Source organism: Hypomesus nipponensis, chromosome 6, assembly GCF_054491055.1.
Source record: "Hypomesus nipponensis isolate SF chromosome 6, ASM5449105v1, whole genome shotgun sequence".
NCBI lineage: Eukaryota > Metazoa > Chordata > Actinopteri > Osmeriformes > Osmeridae > Hypomesus > Hypomesus nipponensis.
In genome coordinates this window covers 10,980,001-11,003,502 of record NC_140366.1, presented here as the reverse complement: position 1 = coordinate 11,003,502, position 23,502 = coordinate 10,980,001, and the positions used below count along the sequence as shown (strand labels likewise).

The window sequence follows — 23,502 nt, the reverse complement described above, 5'->3', positions numbered from 1 at the left end:
CCCTTCTCCATGGCCTGCTCTGGCTCCATCCAACCTGGACCACGCGGCCCATATTTATTTTTACCACTTTTAGTGGGGTGATGAATCACCGGTCGCCGGGCGAAGTGATGCTCTCTCTGTTTTCTCATGGCTGTCGTTCAGGCATCTGTCACAACATGAAAGACAAACAGCAGCCTTGGCTCCCGCCGGAGAGCTCGGAGAGTTGGCGGCACTAACCCTGCTTGTGTTTCTCGACGTTTTATTAGAGATGAGAAATGAGAGAGCGACGGAGGGGAGGAGGAGGGCCACGAGCAGACAAAAGAATCTGAGGGATTCAAACCTCTTTTGGAGGGTGGGAGTTGCGTGCTGGCATGGGAGGAAACTGACACCACACTATCTTGCTTCCACACATGAAGAATGACGATATTAAGATGATCATTTTTTTTTTATTAAGATGATTTAATTTGGTGTATTTGTCTTTTTAATGTTTTTGAAAGCACCTTGAGCTGCAATTTTTGTATGAAATGTGCTATATAAATAAAGTCTTACTTACTTACTTTATATTAGCCATTTATATCAGTAAAACTCATCAAATTAAAGTTCTGGGTTTTAGAAATAGAAGGAAAACGGCACAATAAAACACTGAAGCTCACAATTGCTTTACCACATTCACACAGCACAGAGAGTCAGGGAAGGGTTAAACCATGTCATGTTTTGTGTCCCTGCTCCGGTCCCTGCTTGGCTTGTTATTGTTCTAGACACACAATAAGTGACATTCTGGCGCCCTGACCTTTGGAGGAGCTGCAGCTGGAGAGAGTCGTTTCTGATGCCTCTCTGGTGCCGCTGGCGAGGCACTGAGTTAACCTCTGGAGGCAGGGAGGCAGTCCGCTCTGTACGGCAACCTCCCGGGTGCTGACATTCAGAACCTCCTTTCCTCTCCGGTTTTATACTGTCTCCTCCCAGTGCTGCACACGCGGTTGGAGGGAGAATGAGAATGAAAACAAGAAAGAGAGAGAAAATGAGAGAGGGGCATTGGAGGGGGATAGAGGAAGAGGGAGACATCTGATGCTCTTTACTGAGATATTTTTCACATCAAAAGCACCCCGCTAAATCTATCTATCCTTTTTGTTTTAAAAACATGGAAAAGTGTGAGACAGACAGACAGACAGACAGACAGACAGACAGACAGAGAGAGAGAGAGAGAGAGAGAGAGAGAGAGAGAGAGAGAGAGAGAGAGAGAGAGAGAGAGAGAGAGAGAGAGAGAGAGAGAGAGAGAGAGAGAGAGAGAGAGAGAGAGAGAGACAGAGAGACAGACAGACAGACAGACAGACAGACAGACAGAGATAGAGACAGACAGAGATAGAGAGACAGAGAGAGGCTGAAAGTGAGTGGCAGGGGCTTTGTCATGGTATCAGTCCGAACTCTTGACCTCAGCAGAATATCACAGGGCCGAGGCTATTCATTCTGTTGACAACACATATCTAAGATCTCACACAGCAAAAGGCCTCTCTGACACTCTCAAATGGCCTTTCTCTCTCATTCTACCTCTACTTGTTTGTCTTTCTCTCTCCCTCTACAGTAGCATCCAAAGATACAGATAGATATAGCAGGAGGCCCATTTCATGTTCTTGAATAAAAGTCCAGTGTGTCCCTGATCTAGTCTGAATAAAGGAAATGTGCCGGCAGGTTCCCTGGGGGGTTTTGACCCGTCATGGTGACAGAGTGACGCAGCACATGGTGGACCTGTCATGTTATGAGCCCTAATCACAAGTGTCACTCCCAACGGGACACATCATCAGGAAGGGGAACCATGTGTACTGTAGCAGGACTCAGCCGTGTCAGAGGGGGGTGGGTAGAGTGTGTGTGTGTGTGTGTGTGAGGGGGGGTCATGCTCCCCATTACAGTCCAGTCTTCACACACAGAATTGCTGTCAGATGTCAGAAAATCAACACAGACAGACAGTCAGAGGAGGCGGGCTGACTCATCTGGCCTCCATGGAGACAGACAGGTTGTGCATCAGGATTGTGTGTACATGTGTGTAGTTGGTTGGTTATAGATGTATTTGGCTGTGTGTGTGTGTGACTAGAGTGTATGAGTGCGGAATGCGGTTGGGTATGTGTGTATTCTATTTCATTCTTCATCCTTTACCTGTTCTTGTTATCGTTGTGTTTTCAGCTCCCAGTCGTTAACACTGGCCTGTTTTATATTGTGTTGCCAGGTTGAGAATGCAGATTTTCACTGTGTTGTCACCTCATTAATGTAGCTGCAAATGAAGTGTAAATTTATATCCTCCCCTCTATGGCTTACACGTTGTTACTCTCCCCTTCCTCTCTTCCTCTCCATCAGTCCCTCTCCATCACTCCCTCTCTTTCTCTGTCTCCTGAGAGCACTTGCCGACAGTCCTACCTCTGTGTTGTGAGGGCTTCATTAATGAGATGGACTTTCAATCTGCCCTGCCAATTGGCTTGTTACTAAGAGAGGGGAGTAAGGGGGAGGGGGGGGTAATAAAGACAGAAAGTTCTAAGAGTATAAGCTTGTGTTGTCCTTTTTCTTTTTTGAGAGTAAGAGAGTGACCCTGGTGCCCAGCATAGGGACACGGTGTGGCAGAACGAGAGGGAAAGAGAGAGAGCCACAGGGGAAGAGAACAACAGAGATAAAGTGATAGAGAAGGAAGGGGTGAAAGAAAGAATGAGAGGTAAACTCTACAGTGCCAGAATGATTAATGTGATATTGATCCTCTCACCTCCTCTGCCCTCCGGCCAGGAGTCTCAGAACAATCTACAGGTCAATTTAACCACCCCCCCCTTCCACCCTCGTCACCCTCGTCCTCCCTAAACTGCCTCCTCCTCCCGGTGTCTCAGCAGACTGAAACGACAGGGCTTGTATGACACGCCGCACTGCACATTGAATGATAGTCGGAGAGCGCTGGCCAGGCGAGCTGAGGGTCTGGTCTCTGCACCTCTCCATCTCAGTCCTGCACAGTGACCTGAGACCTGCTGCTGGAATGGAATTCGCTTTCAATTGATCTTAATCTGGCCTCTGTCCATCTACTGAGGTACGTTTGGAAGAATTTGTTGTCTAATCAATCTCTCCTTAGGTCCAGGTTTGTCTCATTGGATCTCTACTGCTTTCCTCATTCTTTCCTTTATTTGAATCATACCGTACTTCTTTCCTCATGTCACTCCTCTCCTGGAGTCCTTTTCTAATTCCATCTCTCCGTCTCTCCTCTTGAACTCATCTCTTCTACTCATTCCCATGTTCGATCTCTCTTCTCATTCCACCCCTTGTCTTCTCCATCCAATAAAGGAGAGAAGTGTGTTCATCCTGTTCTGTTCTCCCTCTCCACAGAGGCATGCTGTCAGACCAGAGTTGAGGGCCAGAGCAAGCCAAACTGCAGGTCTGCATCTTAAATAAGAACCAGTTCAAATCAAGAGAGACGGAGCATCCAGGCCTGTTTGATGCTCCAGTGGATCAATAGATAATTCTACATGTCGACAGTCAGAATAGGAGATGCAGGGATGGAGAGAGGCATGGGGTAGATGGAGGAAGAGAGGATGGGAGGATAGATGGAAAGAGACAGGGATAGAAAAGGAGAGCGAGAGGATGGATGGAGGAAGGGAAGGTTGGATGGAGAAAGTGAGGAAGGGCAGGATGGAGAGGAAGGGGTGAGGGATGACAGAAAGGAGAGGAGAGAAAGAGCAAGGGGGGGAACGGAGGGAGAACAAGTTGGGAATGGACAGAGGAAGGGAACAGATGAAGGGACAGAAAGAAGGAGGTTAAAAGTGAAGGGAGAAAATGCTAAACTATAACGGTATCTTCAGTAAAAATTTAGCTAGTATTCTATGTAATGGTGGCCATTAACATGACCTTAGTGAGAGCTGCACTCCTCCAAGCTCCACATGACTTCATAGGACACCTGAGAGACATTAAAAACACTGGCAAATAGTCACTCTGACTAACTAAATGAAACATTGCATCGGCTGTGGCTAGTTAGTTGTTTAATGTCAGACAAAAGTATTGTGTTGCCTACATTTTTTAAGACGTTAATTGGCAGATTTAAAATTGAATTTACGGCACAAGGAAAAAAAAAAACAGCGGTGTGTACAACAGCACAGATAAACCTGAGAAGCTGTAAAGAGCTGGGGGGGGGGGGGGGGTATATGTGTGGGAGGGGGTTCTATAATTGCTGCTTAATCGGCTTCATTATAACCAATTGGAACATTCTTAATGACTTCCTGTCAGTTAGCAGCCTATTATTGAGATTAAATATCAAATTGATTGTTACAGTAAAGATTATTGTCGTCACGTCTAAACTGTAATCCTTCGGCAATCTCCAGACAAGATCCAGACCATTATGAGCTTTTTATCCTAATTGAAATAAACAGCTCATTAGAATAGAAATGTGTGAGTCAACTGATTGATTGCAATAAATGTGCAGGTCATACTAACGAGATCTGAAGTCACACAACCCAAGCAAGCCTGAAGCTTCAGTGATACTCAGCTCCTGCATTTCAAACACACAAACTGATTTCTAAACATCTCTTCCAAGCTGCTGCCCGGGTTAAACAGTGTATGCCATGACACCCTCCACACACAGGCACAAACACAGACACACAAAGTAAACAGAATGCAATATTTAGCAGTTGTTGTGCTGAAGATACAAGTAGCTGTAAAAAAACGTTCACATTCATTATTCACCCGAGCTCGACGGGTGGAGAGATGAGAAGGTGGGAGAGAAAGAGAAGATCTGGTTAACGATGGAGGACCTTTACCCGCTAAAGGTCTGCAATAATCTAAGCTGCATCTCACTACTCACAGAAAATACCTTCCCAGCGTGCCATTGAGTGTACAGTATATGTAAATAACATATATAGTATACTATACACATACAGGTGTGTGTGTGTGTGTTTGTGTGGGTATGTATATTTATCTACCACCAACACACATTTTTTTTTTCCAAGCTTTATTTAAACAAGCATCCACGACATCTGAATATGCCAATCCTCTTTTCATCCTGCCGGGCCGTGGCTGCAGCTGAGGCCTGCTCCAGGCTGTGGAGCCTGCGTCCTGAGATGCTTGGATCAGTAACCTGGCTAGCGGAGCACACACAGGGGCCTCCTGCCTACTGTGCCAGGGCTGTGTGGACGATGGCTTCAGTCTTTTCATAGCCAGCCAGATCGTTTAGAATGCTTGTGAGGGTCTGTGGAGTTCATAGCTAGCCGGCTAGCTTTTTCTTTTGCCTGATGTTCAGTGGTTTATTGCAAGTCAACTAGCTGATCCTACTAGTGATGTTCTTCATGTCAGGAAGCACAAGGCTCCGGTAGTTTCTCTCCAGCCCCTCCATGTACTCCAAATAGTTGCTGACTCTGAAGTCTTGGATTGGCTCCTCCTGATGGGAGGAATAAGCAACAGTGACATAATAGAAGCAACACAATCCTTAACAACAGCAAGTTATTCTCCAATAGTCACACGTTCCTAGGATCTAGATTGGGGACTAATAAACTGTACTTTGGATCTCTGCCAATCTCTACCAGCTATGCTGTCTACTCCAGGACAGCGTGTCTAGGGACTTGAAACAAGAACCTGCTGAGGACAATGCAGCTTTCTAAATAATTTGCTCAGAGGTGGGTGTGTTGAGATGCATGGTGTTGCTACCTTAGACCTGCATTGCGTATTGTGTATTGTAGGGCATTGTGTTTGAGTCTGCTAAAGCATGTTAATGCTGTCAAGCTAATTACATCAACAACAACAGCAACAACTTTTTTCTTCAAGGTGAGTGTGAGCTTAACAATGTGTAGTAGCAACGTTTGTGTGTGTGTATGACTGTGTGAGGGGTGAGATGCCGAGATTACATTTTAAGCCTCTCTATTGGCTGGAGCCCAGACAGCAAACCAAGACAGAAATACATTTCATTTGGTTCATTTGTACAGTCAGCAGCATAACTGACGGCATTATAATTACTGCCTGATACAAGTTTAACGGTGATGCTCGACCTTGCTGGCAATGAAAATGAAAAGTAGAGCAAATAAACTTTAATGTGCTGATCAGGGACGGGGCAGGAGGGATGTAAGGTGGCCAGGGAGGGACACTATCCCCTGAGGACAGCTGTTAGCTGACATCACCAACAAATCCTCAGCGAGCTGCATACACAGCACATAGCAGCCGAACCGCAAACGGAACCCTTCACTGATTGCTGCTTTGTGTCACTCCTGGAGCACTATGTTATCAGACAACGTTTGATGTGTCCCACAGACAATTTATGCTGATTTACATCAAGTTGAACAAGAGAAAGAAAAGCAAGTTGTGCTTTTGAAGTGAGATGTACACACGTGCGTGAGAGAAATAGAATGTACGAGTGATTACAAAAAAAAAAAAGATTAAAATAGTGTGTGTGCGTGAGAGAGTATGAGAGTGACAGACCATAATAATAAAGTGCTGTTATCTGTGTTCCTACAGCAGGCCTCGTGCCTCCACTTCATCATGCTGTCCAGCCGCGGCTGTGCTGTCGGGATGACAGAGGCGTAAAGACTATCCTGTCTAATGACAAGACTTCGAGCTCCACCACAACCGGAGCGGGATGAGAGACTCCCGGCCCTTTTGTTTGAGCAGCTAACAGAATGACCAGAGGAATTCACTTAACGTGAGCCCCGTGTCTCAGGGGAGACGGCTGCAAACACTGCTGCCGAAATTAAACCCAGAGAGAGAGAGAGAGAGAGAGAGAGAGAGAGAGAGAGAGAGAGAGAGAGAGAGAGAGAGAGAGAGAGAGAGAGAGAGAGAGAGAGAGAGAGAGAGAGAGAGAGAGAGAGAGAGAGAGAGAGAGAGAGAGAGAGAGAGAGAGAGAGAGAGAGAGAGAGAGAGAGAGAGAGAGAGAGAGAGAGAGAGAGAGAGAGAGAGAGAGAGAGAGAGAGAGAGAGAGAGAGAGAGAGAGAGAGAGAGAGAGAGAGAGAGAGAGAGAGAGATAGATATGAAGCATTGAAACCAACTAGGCCAGATTGGTACAGAGCTTGGAATCATTCTTCCTGGGAGAAAGGAAAGTGTGATGTGTGTTTATTTGTGTGCGTGTAAAGAAAGGGGTGTGTGTGTGTAGACGAAGGGGGTTGACTGGCAGGCTCCTTAAAACATGTCTCTAGGGAGAGAGGTAGAGAAGGGGAAGCTGTGGAGCTGTGTCATGCTTGTGGAGTGAGACGGAGGGGAAGAGAGAGGAAGGGAGGCAAATGAAGAGGGAGGGAGAGGGAGAAAGAGAAGAGAGAGAGAGAGAGAGAGAGAGAGAGAGAGAGAGAGAGAGAAAGAGCAGAGAGAGAGAGAGCAGAGGGAGAGAGAGAGAGAGAGAGAGAGAGAGAGAGAGAGAGGTGTGTGGGAGAGACGAGATAGAGGGGGAATGAGGGAGAGAGAGAAAAAAATGTAGTCATGTTGGACGAGAAGCTAGAAGTATTGTAGCACAGTGACAGGCAATTTGTGTTTGAATGTTAAAGGAACAAAGAGAGACTTTATTTCAGTTTGTTTCATGAAACATCTGAGTCACAGGCCAGACAAAAACTTTCCTGTTATTTTTTCGTCTCCTACTGTCTCTCTCTTCCACTCTTCTCATTTTCTTTTATTACTCTTCACCCCTCTCTTTCTTACTTTCTCACCTTCTCTTTCCCTCTTATCTCTGCAGACATGCAAGTCATTTCCATTTAAAGTTTTTTTTTTGTTTCTCTTTAATTATCCAGAGTTGGAGAGACAGGAAAGCAGGGAGAGGGAGAGAGGGGAAGACATGAATGGAATGGCCAGGTTCGGAATCGAACCAGCACCCCTGGGTTAAGGCTTTAGCTTTAGTGCCATGTGCCCTTGCCCCAGTGAGCCTCTGGGACACGCCCATTTCCCTTTTTAATGAAGACGACATCTACATACAGTGGCGTGTCTGTGCATGTGTGTGTGTGTCTGTGTGTACATGTGTGTGCGTGTTCGCAGACGTCCTCACCTTGAGGAAGAGCTGCAGGTCCTGTGCGTGTGTGTGCTGGAGGATGAGATGCTGCAGGTGTTTGAGCACAGCCACACACATGTACACCTGGTAGTCTGCTCCCATCACCACACATGTGCACACGTACACACACACCTCACTCCAGTCCAGGTAGTTCCAGAAACACTGGCCCAGCCACTGCATACATATCTGGAAAACACACAAACACACAAGTTCGCACGCACACACGCATACACACACACACACAAAGGGACATCAGAGTGGTATGTCATGTGAATTCAGAGTAGCACTCCCTCAGTATGTTAGCATCATAGTGGTACCAGACACTTCCAGGCCAGGGACAGAGCAGGGGATCCTGAAGAAAGACTGTGTCAGGCACGCGCGCGCGCGTGTGTGTGTGTGTGCACACATGCTTGCAAACGAACAGACCAGCCAGGGTGTAATTAGCTGTATTGTTCACCCCTCTGCATACGGAAGCACCACACAGCTGCTGTGCTGCCTGGCACAGTAACATAGCGTTGCCGTCCCCTCTCATACCCCCTCGTCAGTACTGGCGGGGATAAAGACCCCCACCAACCCCCCCAAGCCCCCACCGCCACCCATCCATACACACTACTAACACCAGGTCCAGCTAGCAGAGACAGACAGAGAGAAAGAGAGAGAGAGAGAGAGAGACAGAGAGAGACAGAGAGAGAGACAGACAGAGATAGAGTGAAAGAGATGCAGATTGAGAGCCAGGACACTCTACAGAGGCTGGCCGTGGGGACTGAATGTCCACCTCCAGGCTTCCCCAGGAGTCTGGAGGTCAGAGATGGTTGTTTTTCCTGCTGTAGTTGTTTATTTCTTTTTTCTTTTTTTAAAGATGTCTTTTAAAGACATGCAGCAAAAAGCCAGGCCACTGCGGTAAGGCCCCAGCCCACGTGCTACGGGCTGGACCTGGGGAGACAACTTTTGCAGGTGTTCTTTTGGACTGAGAGGGTCCAGGACAGACTGTTGAAATAACCAGTGCACACAGCAAGAAACACACGTCCATGTATATGCACTCACTCTCTCTCTCTCTCTCTCTCTCTCTCTCTCTCTCTCTCTCTCTCTCTCTCTCTCTCTCTCTCTCTCTCTCTCTCTCGCACTCTTACACACACTCATAAGTAGACGCCAATGCATACGTGCACACACTGTTCACGTGCACACACTGTTCACACACACACACACACTCTCTCCCTCTCTCAACATACACACACTGCATATCAACGCATGAGCACACACACACAACATTGCTGCCATCGCACTCTCAAAAACCTTGCCAATAATACTAATGACCCCACCAAAGCACAGTCATAGGTACGGCACTGGCAGATTCAATTTCAACAAGGTGTTTGAATTCACTCAGGCACTCACAATAACCAATGGGGTGACCTCATACCAATGTCAGAGCTGTATACCATTTCCCCTTCCTCTACTTTCCAGCTTAGTCAAGCCTTTGCTAACTTGCGTAAAGGGGCATGGTTTTGTTTGTGACAGAGAGTTATATTCTAGTACACGCCAAGCGAGGGAATAGAGGTGGTGTTTTGGGGGAAAGAGAGATAGAGAGAGATGAGGTGCATGTTAAAATTTCCCTCTTTCCCCATGACTTTGACATCAGAAGATGGTGCATTTACATTCAACATTTGAAGTGTCTCTGCTGACACATAACAAAGTTCGACACCGCGGTGAGCCCCAGACACAGGACGAGATCAAACAGGAAAGATTTCAAGGTGAAAGTTTTTTGTCTTTGTTTGAGTTCGATGCCTCCATCAGGGGGATGCCGTTTGGCACGCTGGTGCCATGGCAATCATCTACAGACGGTGGTATAGCATAACTGTGTTATATCACCTTCAGGGAGGAAAGATTCTGCCCAGGCGGAAAAACTGGATACATCATTATAATTTAAATATATCAAATGAGAGCTTAACATGTTTTCATTAAATGTCTACTTTTTCGTACCTGAGAGGAGAAGCTAGCTGGTAAGGCTACCTGACACAGGATAGCTAGTTGGTTATCCTACCTGACACAGGATAGCTAGTTGGTTATCCTACCTGACTCAGGACAGCCAGTTGGTTATCCTACCTAAGACAGGATAGCTAGTTGGTTAGCCTAGCTAACACGGGATAGCTAGTTGGTTAGCCTAGCTGACACATGATAGATAGTTGGTTATCCTAGCTGACATACGATAGCTAGTTGGTTATCCTAGCTGACACATGATAGCTAGTTGGTTATCCTAGCTGACACTGGATAACTAGTTAGCCTAGATAACACAGGATAGCTAGCTGGTTATCCTAGCTGACACATGATAGCTAGTTGGTTATCCTAGCTGACACAGGATAGCTAGTTGGCTATCCTAACTGACACAAGATAGCTAGTTGGTTATCCTAACTGACACAGGACAGCTAGTTGGTTATCCTAGCTGACACAGGATTGGTTATTCTAGCTGACACAGGATAGCTAGTTGGTTAGCCTACCTGTGAAGGAGTAAACCCAGACATCCTGAACGCAGATGAGACCAGAGGCACCTCTGTCTTCAACAGCATCTCCACGTAGTGGGCTGTGCACCAGTAAACTGGGTGGATGCCTGACTCTGCCACCTCCGGTGACAGGTGCACCTGAGACACACACACACACACACACAATGAGCTGTGTGAGGTAATGACCACTCACTGAGACAACAAGACTAAACTGGAGTAGACCACACAGATGCCCACTCTGTTTGAGGAGTTCTGCCATAGGGAGCTCACTCCCCCTGGGACAGACAGAGAGAGAACGGAGGAGGGAGGGAGGGAGGGAGGGAGGGAGCGAGCGAGCGAGCGAGCGAGAGAGAGAGAGAGAGAGAGAGAGAGAGAGAGAGAGAGAGAGAGAGAGAGAGAGAGAGAGAGAGAGAGAGAGAGAGGAAGGTGGCGATGGAGGTGTGTGTGTGTGTGCATTCTGTTTGTGTGGGTGGTGTGTGTGTGCTAACCAACTGAGCTGGGTAAATTTGCTGTTACCACATAATTACTTGTCCCTGTGTCCTCCAAGGTATCGAGAGAATCGACCACATGAGGTGCAAAAACGATAGCGCCGCTGTGTCTAGATCCAATCAGCGGTGAAGGTGCCTCCACGCTGGGACTTCTCCCAGGCCCTGATTACGGGGTGGCCCGATAACAGTGATTTACAAGCAACTCTCACAACACCTAAAGCTCACACGGAACACTTTAAAGCCTAAATGTTTATAAAGGAACTGGAGTCACCTCGCTGTTCTCTCCGTCTGCGTCTTGCAGGCCTTCACCCTAATCTGCTTCAACGTGCAGCCTAAACAACACGCCCTGGAGGAACAGTCATTAGGCCCCCACAGAGCTCCATTCTTCAGATCCAGTCTTACCTTTCACAGAACTATACATGGAGCTCTCCACACCTTTCAAATATCCCTACATACCTCTCGATGTCATACACCCACCCACACAGCTATAAACACCTCTACACAGCTATACGCACACAACTATTACATAGGTCTACCCACCTCTGTTCACCTTTAAACACCACACATCTTTGCATATATCCAGACAGCCCTACACAGCTCTACACAGCCCCTGAAAGGCCTACACACTTCTATACCGTGCTGCTCAGCTGTACATCCCCCTCCACACCCTCCACACACTTCTACCGCTCGACACACCACGGCACATTCAGTGTTCCCCTTCCAGAGGCACCCGCTCCCAGCTGAACCGGTGTCAGCAGACAGGAAGGCCCTTCAGCAGCAGCATGCTCAGACAGGGATGGCTGCAGCAGCATACTGTTACCAAGGGGGCAACGATAATGAGCACTGCATCGCAATCTCATCATTCCAATCCCAGTCAGGAATGAAGCATTGAAATGGTCCCCGTACACGGATACATGCTGATGATCACATAATTCAAACTTCAGTGTGTTTCCAGTTGCTGAGCGTAGATTTTTAAAGGGGAAAAGGGGAGGGATGTTTAGCATTAAAATGCACATCATCTCTCGAGCGCACAAGCTCCCACACAGGCAGGGCTGGTAGACCGAGTTTCACAGAAATCCAATTGCAGCAGGATTCTGAGGCTCTCGGTAAATGAAAAAGCTGTTTATCTCTTCAATACCTCTGCCCCCCTTTACACTGATTACTGCTTAAACTGAATTTAGATGGAAGTGAGCAAGTGAGTGAAAGAGAGACAGACAGAGAGAGAGAGAGTGGGGGAGAGATCTTTTTTTTTTACTTGAGTGTATACATTTATGTGAGCATGTGTGTGTATGTGTGTGTGTGTGTGTGTGTGTGTGTGTGTGTTTGTATCCGAGTATATGCATGTTGTCGGAGCGGGAACACTGGAGGATGGCCCCTAGTGTATTAGGCCAAATCTCAATTATCTGTCTTACTCCTTACCCCTACCCCTCGGTTTACCCCTACTCCTTACCCCTACCCCTCAGTTTACCCCTACTCCTTACCCCTACCCCTCAGTTTACCCCTACTCCTTACCCCTACCCCTCAGTTTACCCCTACTCCTTACCCCTACCCCTCAGTTTACCCCTACTCCTTACCCCTACCCCTCGGTTTACCCCTACTCCTTACCCCTACCCCTTGGTTTACCCCTAGCCCTTGTCACTCGAAACTGAAGGGTAAGAGCTATATAGCTCTATGAAATGAGCCACCACTTGGTTATGGTTACATATATCGATGTCTCCAAAGCAGGTAGTGTTATGCACTGATATCAAACAAACTTTGCTGCTAATGGAATTTAGTTAAAACTGTAGACATGCATGGAGTCCATTCAAGGCTAATTAGATAAATGCGGGACTGTTGTGCAAATCAGCAATGTAACGTTAGTGTAGCAAACTAGCGATTTTTATGTTTTATGTTTCAATTATGAACATGGTTGCAAGTACATATGTACTGGACTGTGTAGAGCACACAACAAGACTGTCGCAATTTTGTAATCAATTATTTAAGACAAAAATATTACATTTATGGGATTCTCTGGATGATCTGGCCGCCATTGTTGCAGGTTGCGCAGTATTCACATAACCCTAGGTTTCAAGTAAGCTCCCGAAAACACTTGGTTTTAAGGGGTATGAACCCCTACCCCTTATCCCTACCCCCTGTCTTACCCCTACCCCTAAGGATTCAGCCTTATAAGACTGCTTTTAATGTCATGTTTGTCCTCATGTGAACCAGGTTGATCTGGGATGGTTCCTTGAGAGGATGATTGACGTTAGGAAAACATATCCAGCCAAATGGAGAGATAGGGGACAAATGCTTTTACCACCAAGAGGCCTGTTATAACTGATAGGCAAGTAATAAGGAACTCATGGACTCTATCCAATAACCAAATGAAGACCTTAGAAACCTGCATTCCCTGAGTTAAATGTCAGGTCGCCCCCTTGGCATATAAAACATATTGACAAGGGGCAGAGGGATATTGACATGTAACAACTCTTGCAACACAGTTATGTTTAGAAAGGGGCAGACTTTTTAGGAGTATGAAGCAAGCTTGGGTTTGTGTAATAATTGGGCTTTTCATGCGCAAAAAACCCAGTGTGTGTGTGTATCATGTTTTGAAGTGAATAAAGTGAATAAAGCCACTTGTATTTGATCCAACCACGTCTGAGCGTCCTTTTCGATGATCTACTAAGAAACCAGATCCGACAATGTGTATCCACATGCATGGACGAGGCGCGTGTGTGTGTGGCTTGTGTGGGACGAAAGGGTTTGGGAATGTGTACGTAGGTGTTTGTGCATGTGTGCGCATGTGCGTGTGCGTACTGACCGATGCGTGGAGCCGGGGGGGCCAGAGGAAGGCGGAGGTGAGCAGGGTGGAGAGGTGGAGGAGCAGGCTGAGGGTGCGCTGGGGGTCGCCCCTCATGAGGAGGTAGAGGGTGGAGGCCAGCCAGTCATGACCCGGGTACCCCCCCTGCAGAGCGGCTGGTAGGAGAGGGGTCAAGGACGTAGGAGACGTGGTTGAGAATGATGAGAGGAAGGGAAGAGAGAGTGAGGACAGATAGAGAGGGAGAAAAGCAGGAGAGAGAAAAGAGAGGGGGGATGGGGGGAGGGTCATGTCAGTCTGACCGACATGCAAGCAGGGTGGAGTGAGGGGGCTCAGGTACATTCAGGGTCCATGACAGAGAGCTCAGTGGGAGGAGAGCAGAGGTCTTGGAAGCGGGACGAGAGGGGAGGGGGGCAGGGGAGCCCAGGGCACACACCTCATCATCATCGTAAACATCATTAGTCAAGTTCCGCTTTGTCTACATCCTGGGCAACAGCTTCTGACTGCTGATCTGAACTTGTTCACGGACCGAGATATAGCAATATCTATGATCAGCAGCTACATACACATACTGTGAATGAGGTTGTACTAGACTGAGGTGGAAGGATACAGAGGGGTGATATGACCATGGCTCAAATTGACTATGGTGGATGGATACAGTGGGAGGATGTGACCAAGGCTAAACATGAGTATGGTAGAAAGACACATTGGGAGGATGTGACCAAGGCTAAACTTGAGTATGGTAGAAAGACACATTGGGAGGATGTGACCAAAGCTGTACTAGTTTGCGGTGGAAGGATACATTGGGATGATGTGACCAAGGCTGTACTAGTTTGCGGTGGAAGGATACATTGGGATGATGTGACCAAGGCTGTACTAGTTTGCGGTGGAAGGATACAGAGAGGGGACGTGAGCGATGTGGTCTGCTCTGACAGGAAAAGGTGGCAGTGTTTCAGCAGCAGAATCAGGCCCTCCTCACTGCTGTCTCCCAGCAGCTTGAGATGATGGCCGTACCTGTAGACACACACACACAAACATGCACACATGCCCGGGATTAAACAACACTAGATCAGCTGCATGCTATTCAGCTTCATAAGAACAATTCAACGGTTTAAAACCCACCCAGGACCACTCTCCATACATGTGTTCATTTATCCAACTAATTAAGATAATGTGCCATGCAGACAATTAGGGTTAATAGGAGATTGTGTATAATTACCCCAACGAGCCTCATTTCTGCATAGAGCTCGGTTCCCTTCATTTGCATATTGCCCCAAAGACAACACTTTCAATGAGTTCATAGAAAGTTGAGGCATTGTTCTAGATGTGAAGCACTGTTGAGCTGTGTCTAAATTAGGACTACACGTTGTGATTAGCTTTATCAGTATTGGCCATCCCACGGCTTCTACTGCAGAGAAAGAGAGAGAGAGAGAGAGATAGAGAGAGTAAGAGAAGCAGAGAGAGAGAGAGGCAGAGAGAGAGGCAGAGAGAAAGAACGAGAGAAAGTGCGCGAGAGACAGAGGCAGAGAAAAAGAGCGAGAGAAAGAGTGAGAGAGACAGAGAGAAATAGAGAGAGAGAGAGAGAGAGAGAGAGAGAGAGAGAGAGAGAGAGAGAGAGAGAGAGAGATGAGGGAATGGGGGAGACAAAAAGAGATGAAGGGCGAGAGAGAAGTGTGTTCCTGTAGAGGTGTGTAGTTTACCTGAGACAAGTGTGTATGCCCAGCCGTTGGACAGGTGACAGGCTGACAGTCTTCACCCTATGATCCTCCACTGGCACACAGACAGAGAACAACATTATCATGTATATGAAATCATATGGCCACAGATCTATTCAGTACTCCTTCCCTCTCCTCTCTGCTCATTATTTCCAGTACCAGTGCTGAAGGTAGTTATTAGTGAGCTGTAGACACATTCTGTCTCATCTCCCACTGCTCCTTCTCTGCAGGGCAGACTAATCTCATCATGACTTAGACAAGATCAGTTGCTAATACCAGGTTCAAGTCACACTTAGACATTCCATGTCAAACAGCCTAGCTTACTGTTATTGTTCACCAATCACGTGCAGACTAACAGCTTGTTGTGAAGTCCTTGGCCCGGCTGGGCCTGGCACGGAGAAAGGTTCTGCTGGAGAACAGACTGCACCTCCAGAGAGATGCTGGGAGGACACCGGGTTCACGCTCTGCAAATAGCTAGACTCCTCTGCTCTGCTCTGCTCTCCGCTAACACGGGGAGCACTCGACTGAGACCGACGGCTGAGCCTGGAGTTATTGTCAATCACACAGACACTGACCGGACAGGAGGCAGGAGGAGCGGGAACAGTAGGAGGAGAACTAGCTAACCCTCACAGGCCGTGACAGCTGTTCCCCAGAAACACCATTTGGTAAAAGAAATGACTTCATAGCCGATGGGTGAAGAGGAGAAGGGGAAGTGTGTGTGTGTGGGAAAACAGAAGGGAGAAGAAAGAAAAGTGAGGTATAAAGGGAAGATTGAAAAGTTTTCGTTTTCTTTGTCCGCCTGTAGGGTCCCAACCAGGGCTGGCCAATCATAAGAGCTCCCTGTTGAGTCCCAACCAGAACTGGCAAATCATAAGAGCTCCCTAAAGGGTCCCAACCAGGGAAGGCCAATCATAACAGCTCCTCGAGGGTACCAACCATGACTACCCAATCATAAGAGCTCCCTGAGGGTCCCAACCATGGCTGGTCAATTAAAAGAGCTCCCAGGTGGTCTCAGCCATGGCTGCCTAATCACAAGAGCTCCCTGAGAGTCCCAACTAAGGCTGGCCAATAACAAGAGAGTTCCCTAAGGGGCTGCAAGGGCTGGCCAGTCACAATAGCTCCCTGAGGGTCACAGCCATGGCTGCCTAATCACATGAACTCTTCTAGATCCTGAAGTAAACATTATATATATCGTAAGCCAGTTATTTACTGTTTGAACTCTGAGCCAGACACCACAATAATAAATACTCTGCATGAATAATACATGAGGTAAGATGGTCTGGAAACAACAACTGTATTATAGTAGCAGCACTTTAAATGGCTGAGCTTTTTATACAGCAGATAGTAACATGGACAACCACATAGACGAGTTAATAACTAATTAAACATAGTTAATTATAGATAAAGCGTCCCAGAGATGTGTGTGTGTGTGTGTGTGTGTGTTTGTGTGACGCAAGGTGTGTGTGTGTGTGTGTGAAAGGGTGTGCATGGGAGGGAAAGAAGTGTGTGTGTGTGTGTGTGTGTGTGTGTATGTGCGTATGGGATAGGTGATGTGTTGTCAAGGTGCAGTTGTTTTATTCAATCTTATCCAATCTTCTCAGAAAGAGAATAAAGGGCAGCCCACAAGGCCTGAGCCCAGACCCTCTCTGCAGATTTTGGTAGAAACAGCAGACATGTTTTATTACATATCAACCATATGGTATCTGGATAATGATGGCGCCATTGTCTAAATAATTCTCTCAGCTGCAGATAGGAGGCCTGAGGTACACACATTTCTCTCTCTCTCTCTCTCTCTCTCTCTCTCTCTCTCTCTCTCTCTCTCTCTCACACACACACACACACTCTCACACACAAACACATACACAGATACTGTACAAACACACACCAATGTCGGGAGACCTAGCAGCATGGATGGGATTTCCAAGGCTTGAACTTGATCAACTAAATCTGTTCATTCATTGCTGTCTATATTAATGTGAAGCTGTGAATGTCACAGTTATTATGTGTTCCTGGGTAGTGTTTCTCCTGAAACACTAGCACGGTGTAGTGACCTTTCTCTTGACAATAAGGTGTGCTCAATGCTAGGGTACATCCAAACATATACACTAGTGGAAGGGGTTTGTGTCTAGGGAACGGGAGGTACACACACACACACACACACACTGACCTTTGTACTGGGCGGGAGGGAAGAAGCGTTCCATAGGACAGGAGGACAGGTGCATCACGACCGTCTCCAGAAGGTCGGCCAGCACTGAACAGAGGCACAGGCTGCATGTTAGAGAGGCACACACACAAAAATCCAGAGGAGATTACACAAGAGTGCCTCTTTCTAAAGGTGCATCGATTCCCCCAGACTCTCTCTCTCTCTCTCTCCCTCTCTCCCTCTCTCCCTCCCTCTCTCTCTCTCTCTCTCTCTCTCTCTCTCTCTCTCTCTCTCTCTCTCTCTCTCTCTCTCTCTCTCTCTCTCTCTCTCTCTCTCTCTCTCTCTCTCTCTCTCTCTCTCTCTCTCTCTCTCTCTCTCTCTCTCTCTCTCTCTCTCTCTCTCTCTCTCTCTCTCTCTCTCTCTCTCTCTCTCTCTCTCTCTCTCTCTCTCTCTCTCTCTCTCTCTCTCGGAGCATAGTTCCCAACCCATGATTAGATTGAGAGAGCCAGATGGGATCAACCATGGGGCTATTATTACTCTAGTATTACAATCAACCTTTCAGATACACTCATTTCACTCATGTCACTTGTTTTACCGCTGCATCGTCTGGATGAATAGCACATGGCAGATGTGGAAAGCGATCTCAATTCAATGACACATCTTCTGGATAACAACACACCAGCCAGCCATTCCTCCACCTGCTGTATGCGGGAGGCAGCCTGTGACTCTGGAGCACAGCTCATCAGCCATCTTGTCTGCTTCCTCATCATCACAGGAAGAAGCTCGAAGAACACTGACGTTCATCAGTCTTCAATAAAGACCCTCATTTGATTTACTCAGTGTGTGTGGTTAACTCACACCATCTTTCACAACTAATACCTAAACACACACAGACACACACATAGCCACACACACACACACACACAGCAGGGCTCTCTCAGTCCTGCGGGAGAGTTCCAGGGGGTCTATTGAACACACAATGACTCCTGATGACTTCAATGAAGAGACTGCAATCAGAGCTATAGAGCAGCTCTCTCAAAGGCTTGGCACAGCAGATGGATGTATGTATGCATGCGGAGACATATGAAACTATGTACACTGGTAGAGATGACGAGATGATGTTCAGTTTGCTGGTAGAGAGATGACTGTATGTTCAGTTTGCGGAGAGATGATTGTCTATACTGTTGCTGTTGTCCCTAAAAGCTAGGCTCCACAGTGTAGGACAACATTGCACGGACGTTATTTACAGTCAAGTGCTCATCGATACACAGGCCCTGCCAGCACAGTGAGATAGATCCTACTTTCACACACAGGTGTCGCAGTTCACCCGTCAATAGGGCTCCATGGCATTTCATCCTCTGGTAGATTGACTGTTCACTTATTCATGGGGAGATATTGGTTTATTGGATGTTAATACTTTAACACAGTGTTGTTGCCTGGAGGCTGGGGCCTGGAGGCTGGGGCGTAGAAGCAGGCGCCTGTGTGCAGGAGCCTGGAGGAAAGGCTTTGAGGCTGGGGCCTTAAATGCTGGTGGCTGGGACATAGAGGTTGGGGGCTGGGGGATAGTGGCTGGGGCCTTGAGGCTGGTAGCTGTTGCATAGAGGCTAGAGCCAGAGTGCAGTATTTCACCCACCTGCTCCAGTGAGGGTGTGGGGTGTGGTGGTCAGGGCCTTGCAGAACTGTCTCCTACACACCTCCATCCAGCTGTCCTCATGCTGGGCAGCCTGGGATGATGCCAGGAACACACCGAGCTCAGAGTCTACATGCACACACACACACACACAGAATGGACACGTTTCTCAGCTATACTAGAATGTACCCAAAGTATGCACAAAACACCACTGAAATGTGATATCAGATATGTGAAAATGTGTCACCATGACACATAATGGAAGATCCATGGCAGAGTGCAGCATGCTCCAGAGTGGGGCTCCTACCCTGGCTGCCGGGGGGGGTCTGGGGGGCATCCAGGCTGAAGCAGCTGGGTACTGGGTAGGAGGAGAACATGGGCCAGGGGTACGGCTCTGATCCCTGGAGCACGACATAGGACAGACATGGTCACAGGCATGGTCACAGGCATGGTCACAGGCATGGTCTCTGATGCAATGTGTCACTTCTGTACTACTATCTAGTACTATATGTATCTCATGCTGACAGCTGTTTACTGACTCCAGGGTCTGGTATCTGCTGACCACTGACCTTCTGAAGAGCTCTGGGTGGAAGTTTTCTCTCCGAGGGTCCACCAATCACATTCATCCTCACTAGGATGTGGTTCCTCTCCACTGACAGGCAGTCTATGATGAACTCTCTGATTGGACGAGAAGGGAAGAGAGAGGAAGGAAAAAAAAAAAGGAAAAAAAAAAGAAAGGATGAAAAATAGGAGAGAAGAGGATTGGAAAAAGCAGAGAGGATGAAAGGATAAAAGAGCAGAGGAGAAATTAGTTGACCTCCACTCTTCTAAATTGATGGGTACTCTGACACATTGTATGGGCAATTCTCAGCACTTCAATTCATAACCAGAAGCAACAATAGCCATTAACCTGGCCAAGCACTCACAACCACTTCTGGAAATGGTCTCTCTCTCTCTCTCTCTCTCTCTCTGAGTCTCTCTCTCTCTCTCTCTGAGTCTCTCTCTATCTCCCTCCCTCTCTCTCTCCCAACCCCCCCACACACACACTCTCTCAAGCTTCCAGCTTATTTCATTTTTTCGTGACAAGGCAAACGATCAATTCCTCATCCTGTCGTGATTAAATCTAACAGCTAAGCTGAGGCCTGTCATATCCTGGGGAAGAAGAGGAGGAGGAAGAGGAGGAGGAGGAGGAGGGGAGAGTCAACAGAAAGCTGTTATCCCCAGTTACCCTCTGGCGTGGCTGTGCTCCGTCATGTCCTCTGCCTGGCTCAGGAGCAGCAGGGTGGAGAGGCCGTACTGGACCTCCATCAGGAGCAGGGAGTCCAGGTTACAGCACAGCACACTCAACAACCTGGAACACCTCCCCCCACACACACACACACACACACACAATACACCATCCACACACGGAAATGCACACCACAAACACAGGTGACATGGTTTAACCGGTTTCACTGCAACGGAAATCGGTGTTAGGTCAATGCAGCCGTTTGCCACCCTAGTGACAAAGCGTTCCTCTCCAGGAATACACCTTTTTCGCCACGCCTAAAGAAACGTTTAAATCATGAACAAACTAAGATCAAACTTTCCACTTTTCTAAACAGGTCCTTGGACACATATGATGTGTCCTGTCTGCCACCAGCAGACAGATGTGACTGCGCGAGGGCAAGCTGTGTACACCAGGCTCTTCTCTTGCTCCTCTAATCATTCTCATCATTAGCTCTGGGCTCGGCTCGTCAGCCTGATAGCCGGCTCCATCAGCAGGATTTGTGGAGGGCTTAAGTAGGGAGGTTTGCATAGCGGGCAGGCGGGCTGGAGCCAGACCACATCACTGTGGATTGATCTGGACATTCCCACGGCTGTAGAGAGTAGCAAATCACCAGACACACACACACACACACACACATACTCACACCAACACACCGACTCAGAGACACACACAAACACACTCTAGTGATGTGATCAACAGGGCTTTCCGACATCATTGGCGAAACTGACTGTGATGTTGGGGAGAAAGAGGGCGGCAGAGAAACAGAGCGAGAGAGACAGAACGAGGCAGGGAAAGAGAGCGAGGCAGAGAGACAGAAGGAGAGGGTGACCGGAAGAGAGAGAGAGACAGAGACAGAAATAGAGACGGGGAGAGGGAGGCAGTGAAGGGGGAACAACGAGAGGAGCAGTGAACGATGAGCGGCAGTTCTAGGTGTTATTGTTAAGTGACTGAGATCTCTCCCTTCCTAATGGCTGCTAATGATGGGATGGATGACCCTGTCGTGCTTTCTCTGGAGCCTGCTGTGTGTGTAGGGATGTGTGTGTGTGTGTGTGCGTGTGTGTTGTGTCACAGCCCCAACTCACAGTTGAGTTAGTCTTAATTATAAGCATTACAGTAATATGGCTCAGGGAAGCTGGGCAAAAAAGCTAGAACGAAAGAGAGAAAGGGAGGGAGGGAGAGCGTTAACTTTCCTCATCACACGACAAACACAACAAAGCCAGCACAGTTGATATGAGGTCTGGTGACAACCACCACTCATGGAACAGCAGGGAATGGCACACCACCGGGTGTTTATAAACAGGAAGCCAATCCCCTCCTATCCGAGTGGCTGGTAAGTGATCCTTTTTGTAGAGTTAGGAGTGGCCGCTTGTGGATTGGAGAGTCTGATTCTGATCATGCAGAGACAGAATCAACTCAGTCCTTTTAATGTGAGGAGGTACACACACATGCACACACACACATGCACACACAGCCTCAGGAATAGCGTTTAGATTAGATAGATAGAGGGAGGGAAGAGAGGGAGGGAGGGGGAGGGAGAGAAGAGGACAGAGAGGGAGGGATAAACAGAGAGATGGAACACTTCATCAAAGCCATTGATGAGTCTGTGTGATGTTGTGACCTGTCACCATAGTAACAGGTTGAATGACACCTTTGCTTACCCACACTGTCATAGCAGTGCAAGCTGAAAACCTTTCATCCGTCCCAACCCCCTCCCCTCCTCCTCCCTCCCCTCTCCCTCCCTAGGCTCCCTACTCAAGCGCCACTGCACGGACGTTTGTGTTCAACCGTACGATGGATAAAGGTTTCCCTACATTTCTCCACAATCTCCTCCCGTCCCGTCCTCCCTTCGTCGACCGGCTCTCCTCTCCTCCGCTCCACCTCTCCCCTCTCCCCCCTCCCTTAGTTATCTGCTCTCCTCCGTCTCACTGTGTTCCAAACCCGTCTCTGAGCTGCTGGGATCAGCAGGGCTTGTCCCCGGGCCACCATGGTGAGGGTGTCCTCCAGCCCTCTGAGACCTCCAGCCACACGCGGGGGTCCAGGTGACCCTGCCTGCCATCTAGCCTGCCTCACACCATCCCCCCCCCCCCGCTCTGCTGCAAGACGGACCCCCTCTGAGTGACAGCCTCTGAGGTCAGGGTGGGTGCATGAGGCTGGGTGGAATACATTGCTCTTTCAGTCACAGCCTCCGGACAGGTTACAGGCTCAGGGGAGAATAGGAATGAGTCCAACACGAAAGCAATGCAAAACAAGAGTAAATGTCATCATTTGGGAGGGATTACATCATTTGAGGTGCATGATCACTGTGTGTGTGTGTGTGTGTGCATGCAGGCGTAATTCCATCTAGCCTTCAGTGTAATGCATGACTGTGTTCTTGTAAAACCGAATCCTTATTATAACTCTATAGCTCTGACTGTGGTAAACAAAACTGCTCATGGTTTTACGGTCCTCTCTCTCTCTCTCTCTCTCTCTCGCTCTCTCGCTCTCCCGCTCTCTCTCTCTCTCTCTCTCTCTCTCTCCTTTCCTCCCACCTCATGCAATTTTGGGAGGCTATGGGGGGACTAATAGTCAGTGAAGTATGTGGCTGAAGACAAAGCCAGCCAACAGTATCCAAACCTTACAGTGTTGTATGAACCTGTCCCCCTTTGCCTTCCATTCAACTCCCTCCCTCCCCTCTGCTCCCCCACTCTCTTCTCCCCTCCCTGCCCCCTCCTCCTCCCCCTCTACCCCTCCTCGCGCCTGCCTCTCTCCTCTCTGCCCCGCTCATCTGTCCCCATGGTGGAGTGGAATCCTTCCATCCTCTAGTCAATGCAGGGTAATCAGAGTACAAAGACCCCGGTCAGCCAGGTATTGATCAACTGGGTGAAGGGGTGGCAGGATAATAGGATGGTAAACCACACAACAAATACAAATGCAGCAACGTTGCCCTTTACTGCACCTGACCTCTCGTTTAAGAGAGAGGCTGGTGGGACCTTCTGGTGTGAGAGAGAGGCTGCAGATACAGAGTAAAAGAGAGAGGGGG

The 23,502-nt window shown here is 48.0% G+C and overlaps 1 protein-coding gene across 4 annotated transcripts in view; it reads right to left on the bottom strand.

The window, feature by feature from the left end:
* Nucleotides 1-4,009: 4,009 nt before the first annotated feature.
* tbc1d32 (TBC1 domain family, member 32) overlaps nucleotides 4,010-23,502 on the bottom strand; it is a 32,315-nt gene continuing 12,822 nt past the window's right edge. For 2 of the 4 annotated variants that reach the window (XM_084699277.1, XM_084699278.1), the window contains exons 24-34: nucleotides 20,442-20,573; nucleotides 19,783-19,891; nucleotides 19,521-19,614; nucleotides 19,217-19,342; nucleotides 17,608-17,691; nucleotides 15,426-15,495; nucleotides 14,624-14,739; nucleotides 13,729-13,883; nucleotides 10,438-10,578; nucleotides 7,943-8,131; nucleotides 4,013-5,368 (exon numbers count right to left, since the gene is read on the bottom strand). In XM_084699277.1, coding sequence (XP_084555403.1) covers nucleotides 5,249-5,368; nucleotides 7,943-8,131; nucleotides 10,438-10,578; nucleotides 13,729-13,883; nucleotides 14,624-14,739; nucleotides 15,426-15,495; nucleotides 17,608-17,691; nucleotides 19,217-19,342; nucleotides 19,521-19,614; nucleotides 19,783-19,891; nucleotides 20,442-20,573 — 1,336 coding nt within the window. In that variant the 3' untranslated portion in view covers nucleotides 4,013-5,248. Of the gene's footprint in view, nucleotides 5,369-7,942; nucleotides 8,132-10,437; nucleotides 10,579-13,728; nucleotides 13,884-14,623; nucleotides 14,740-15,425; nucleotides 15,496-17,607; nucleotides 17,692-19,216; nucleotides 19,343-19,520; nucleotides 19,615-19,782; nucleotides 19,892-20,441; nucleotides 20,574-23,502 lie in introns of all 4 variants that reach the window. The other 2 variants (XM_084699279.1, XM_084699280.1) reach the window with 2 other exon arrangements.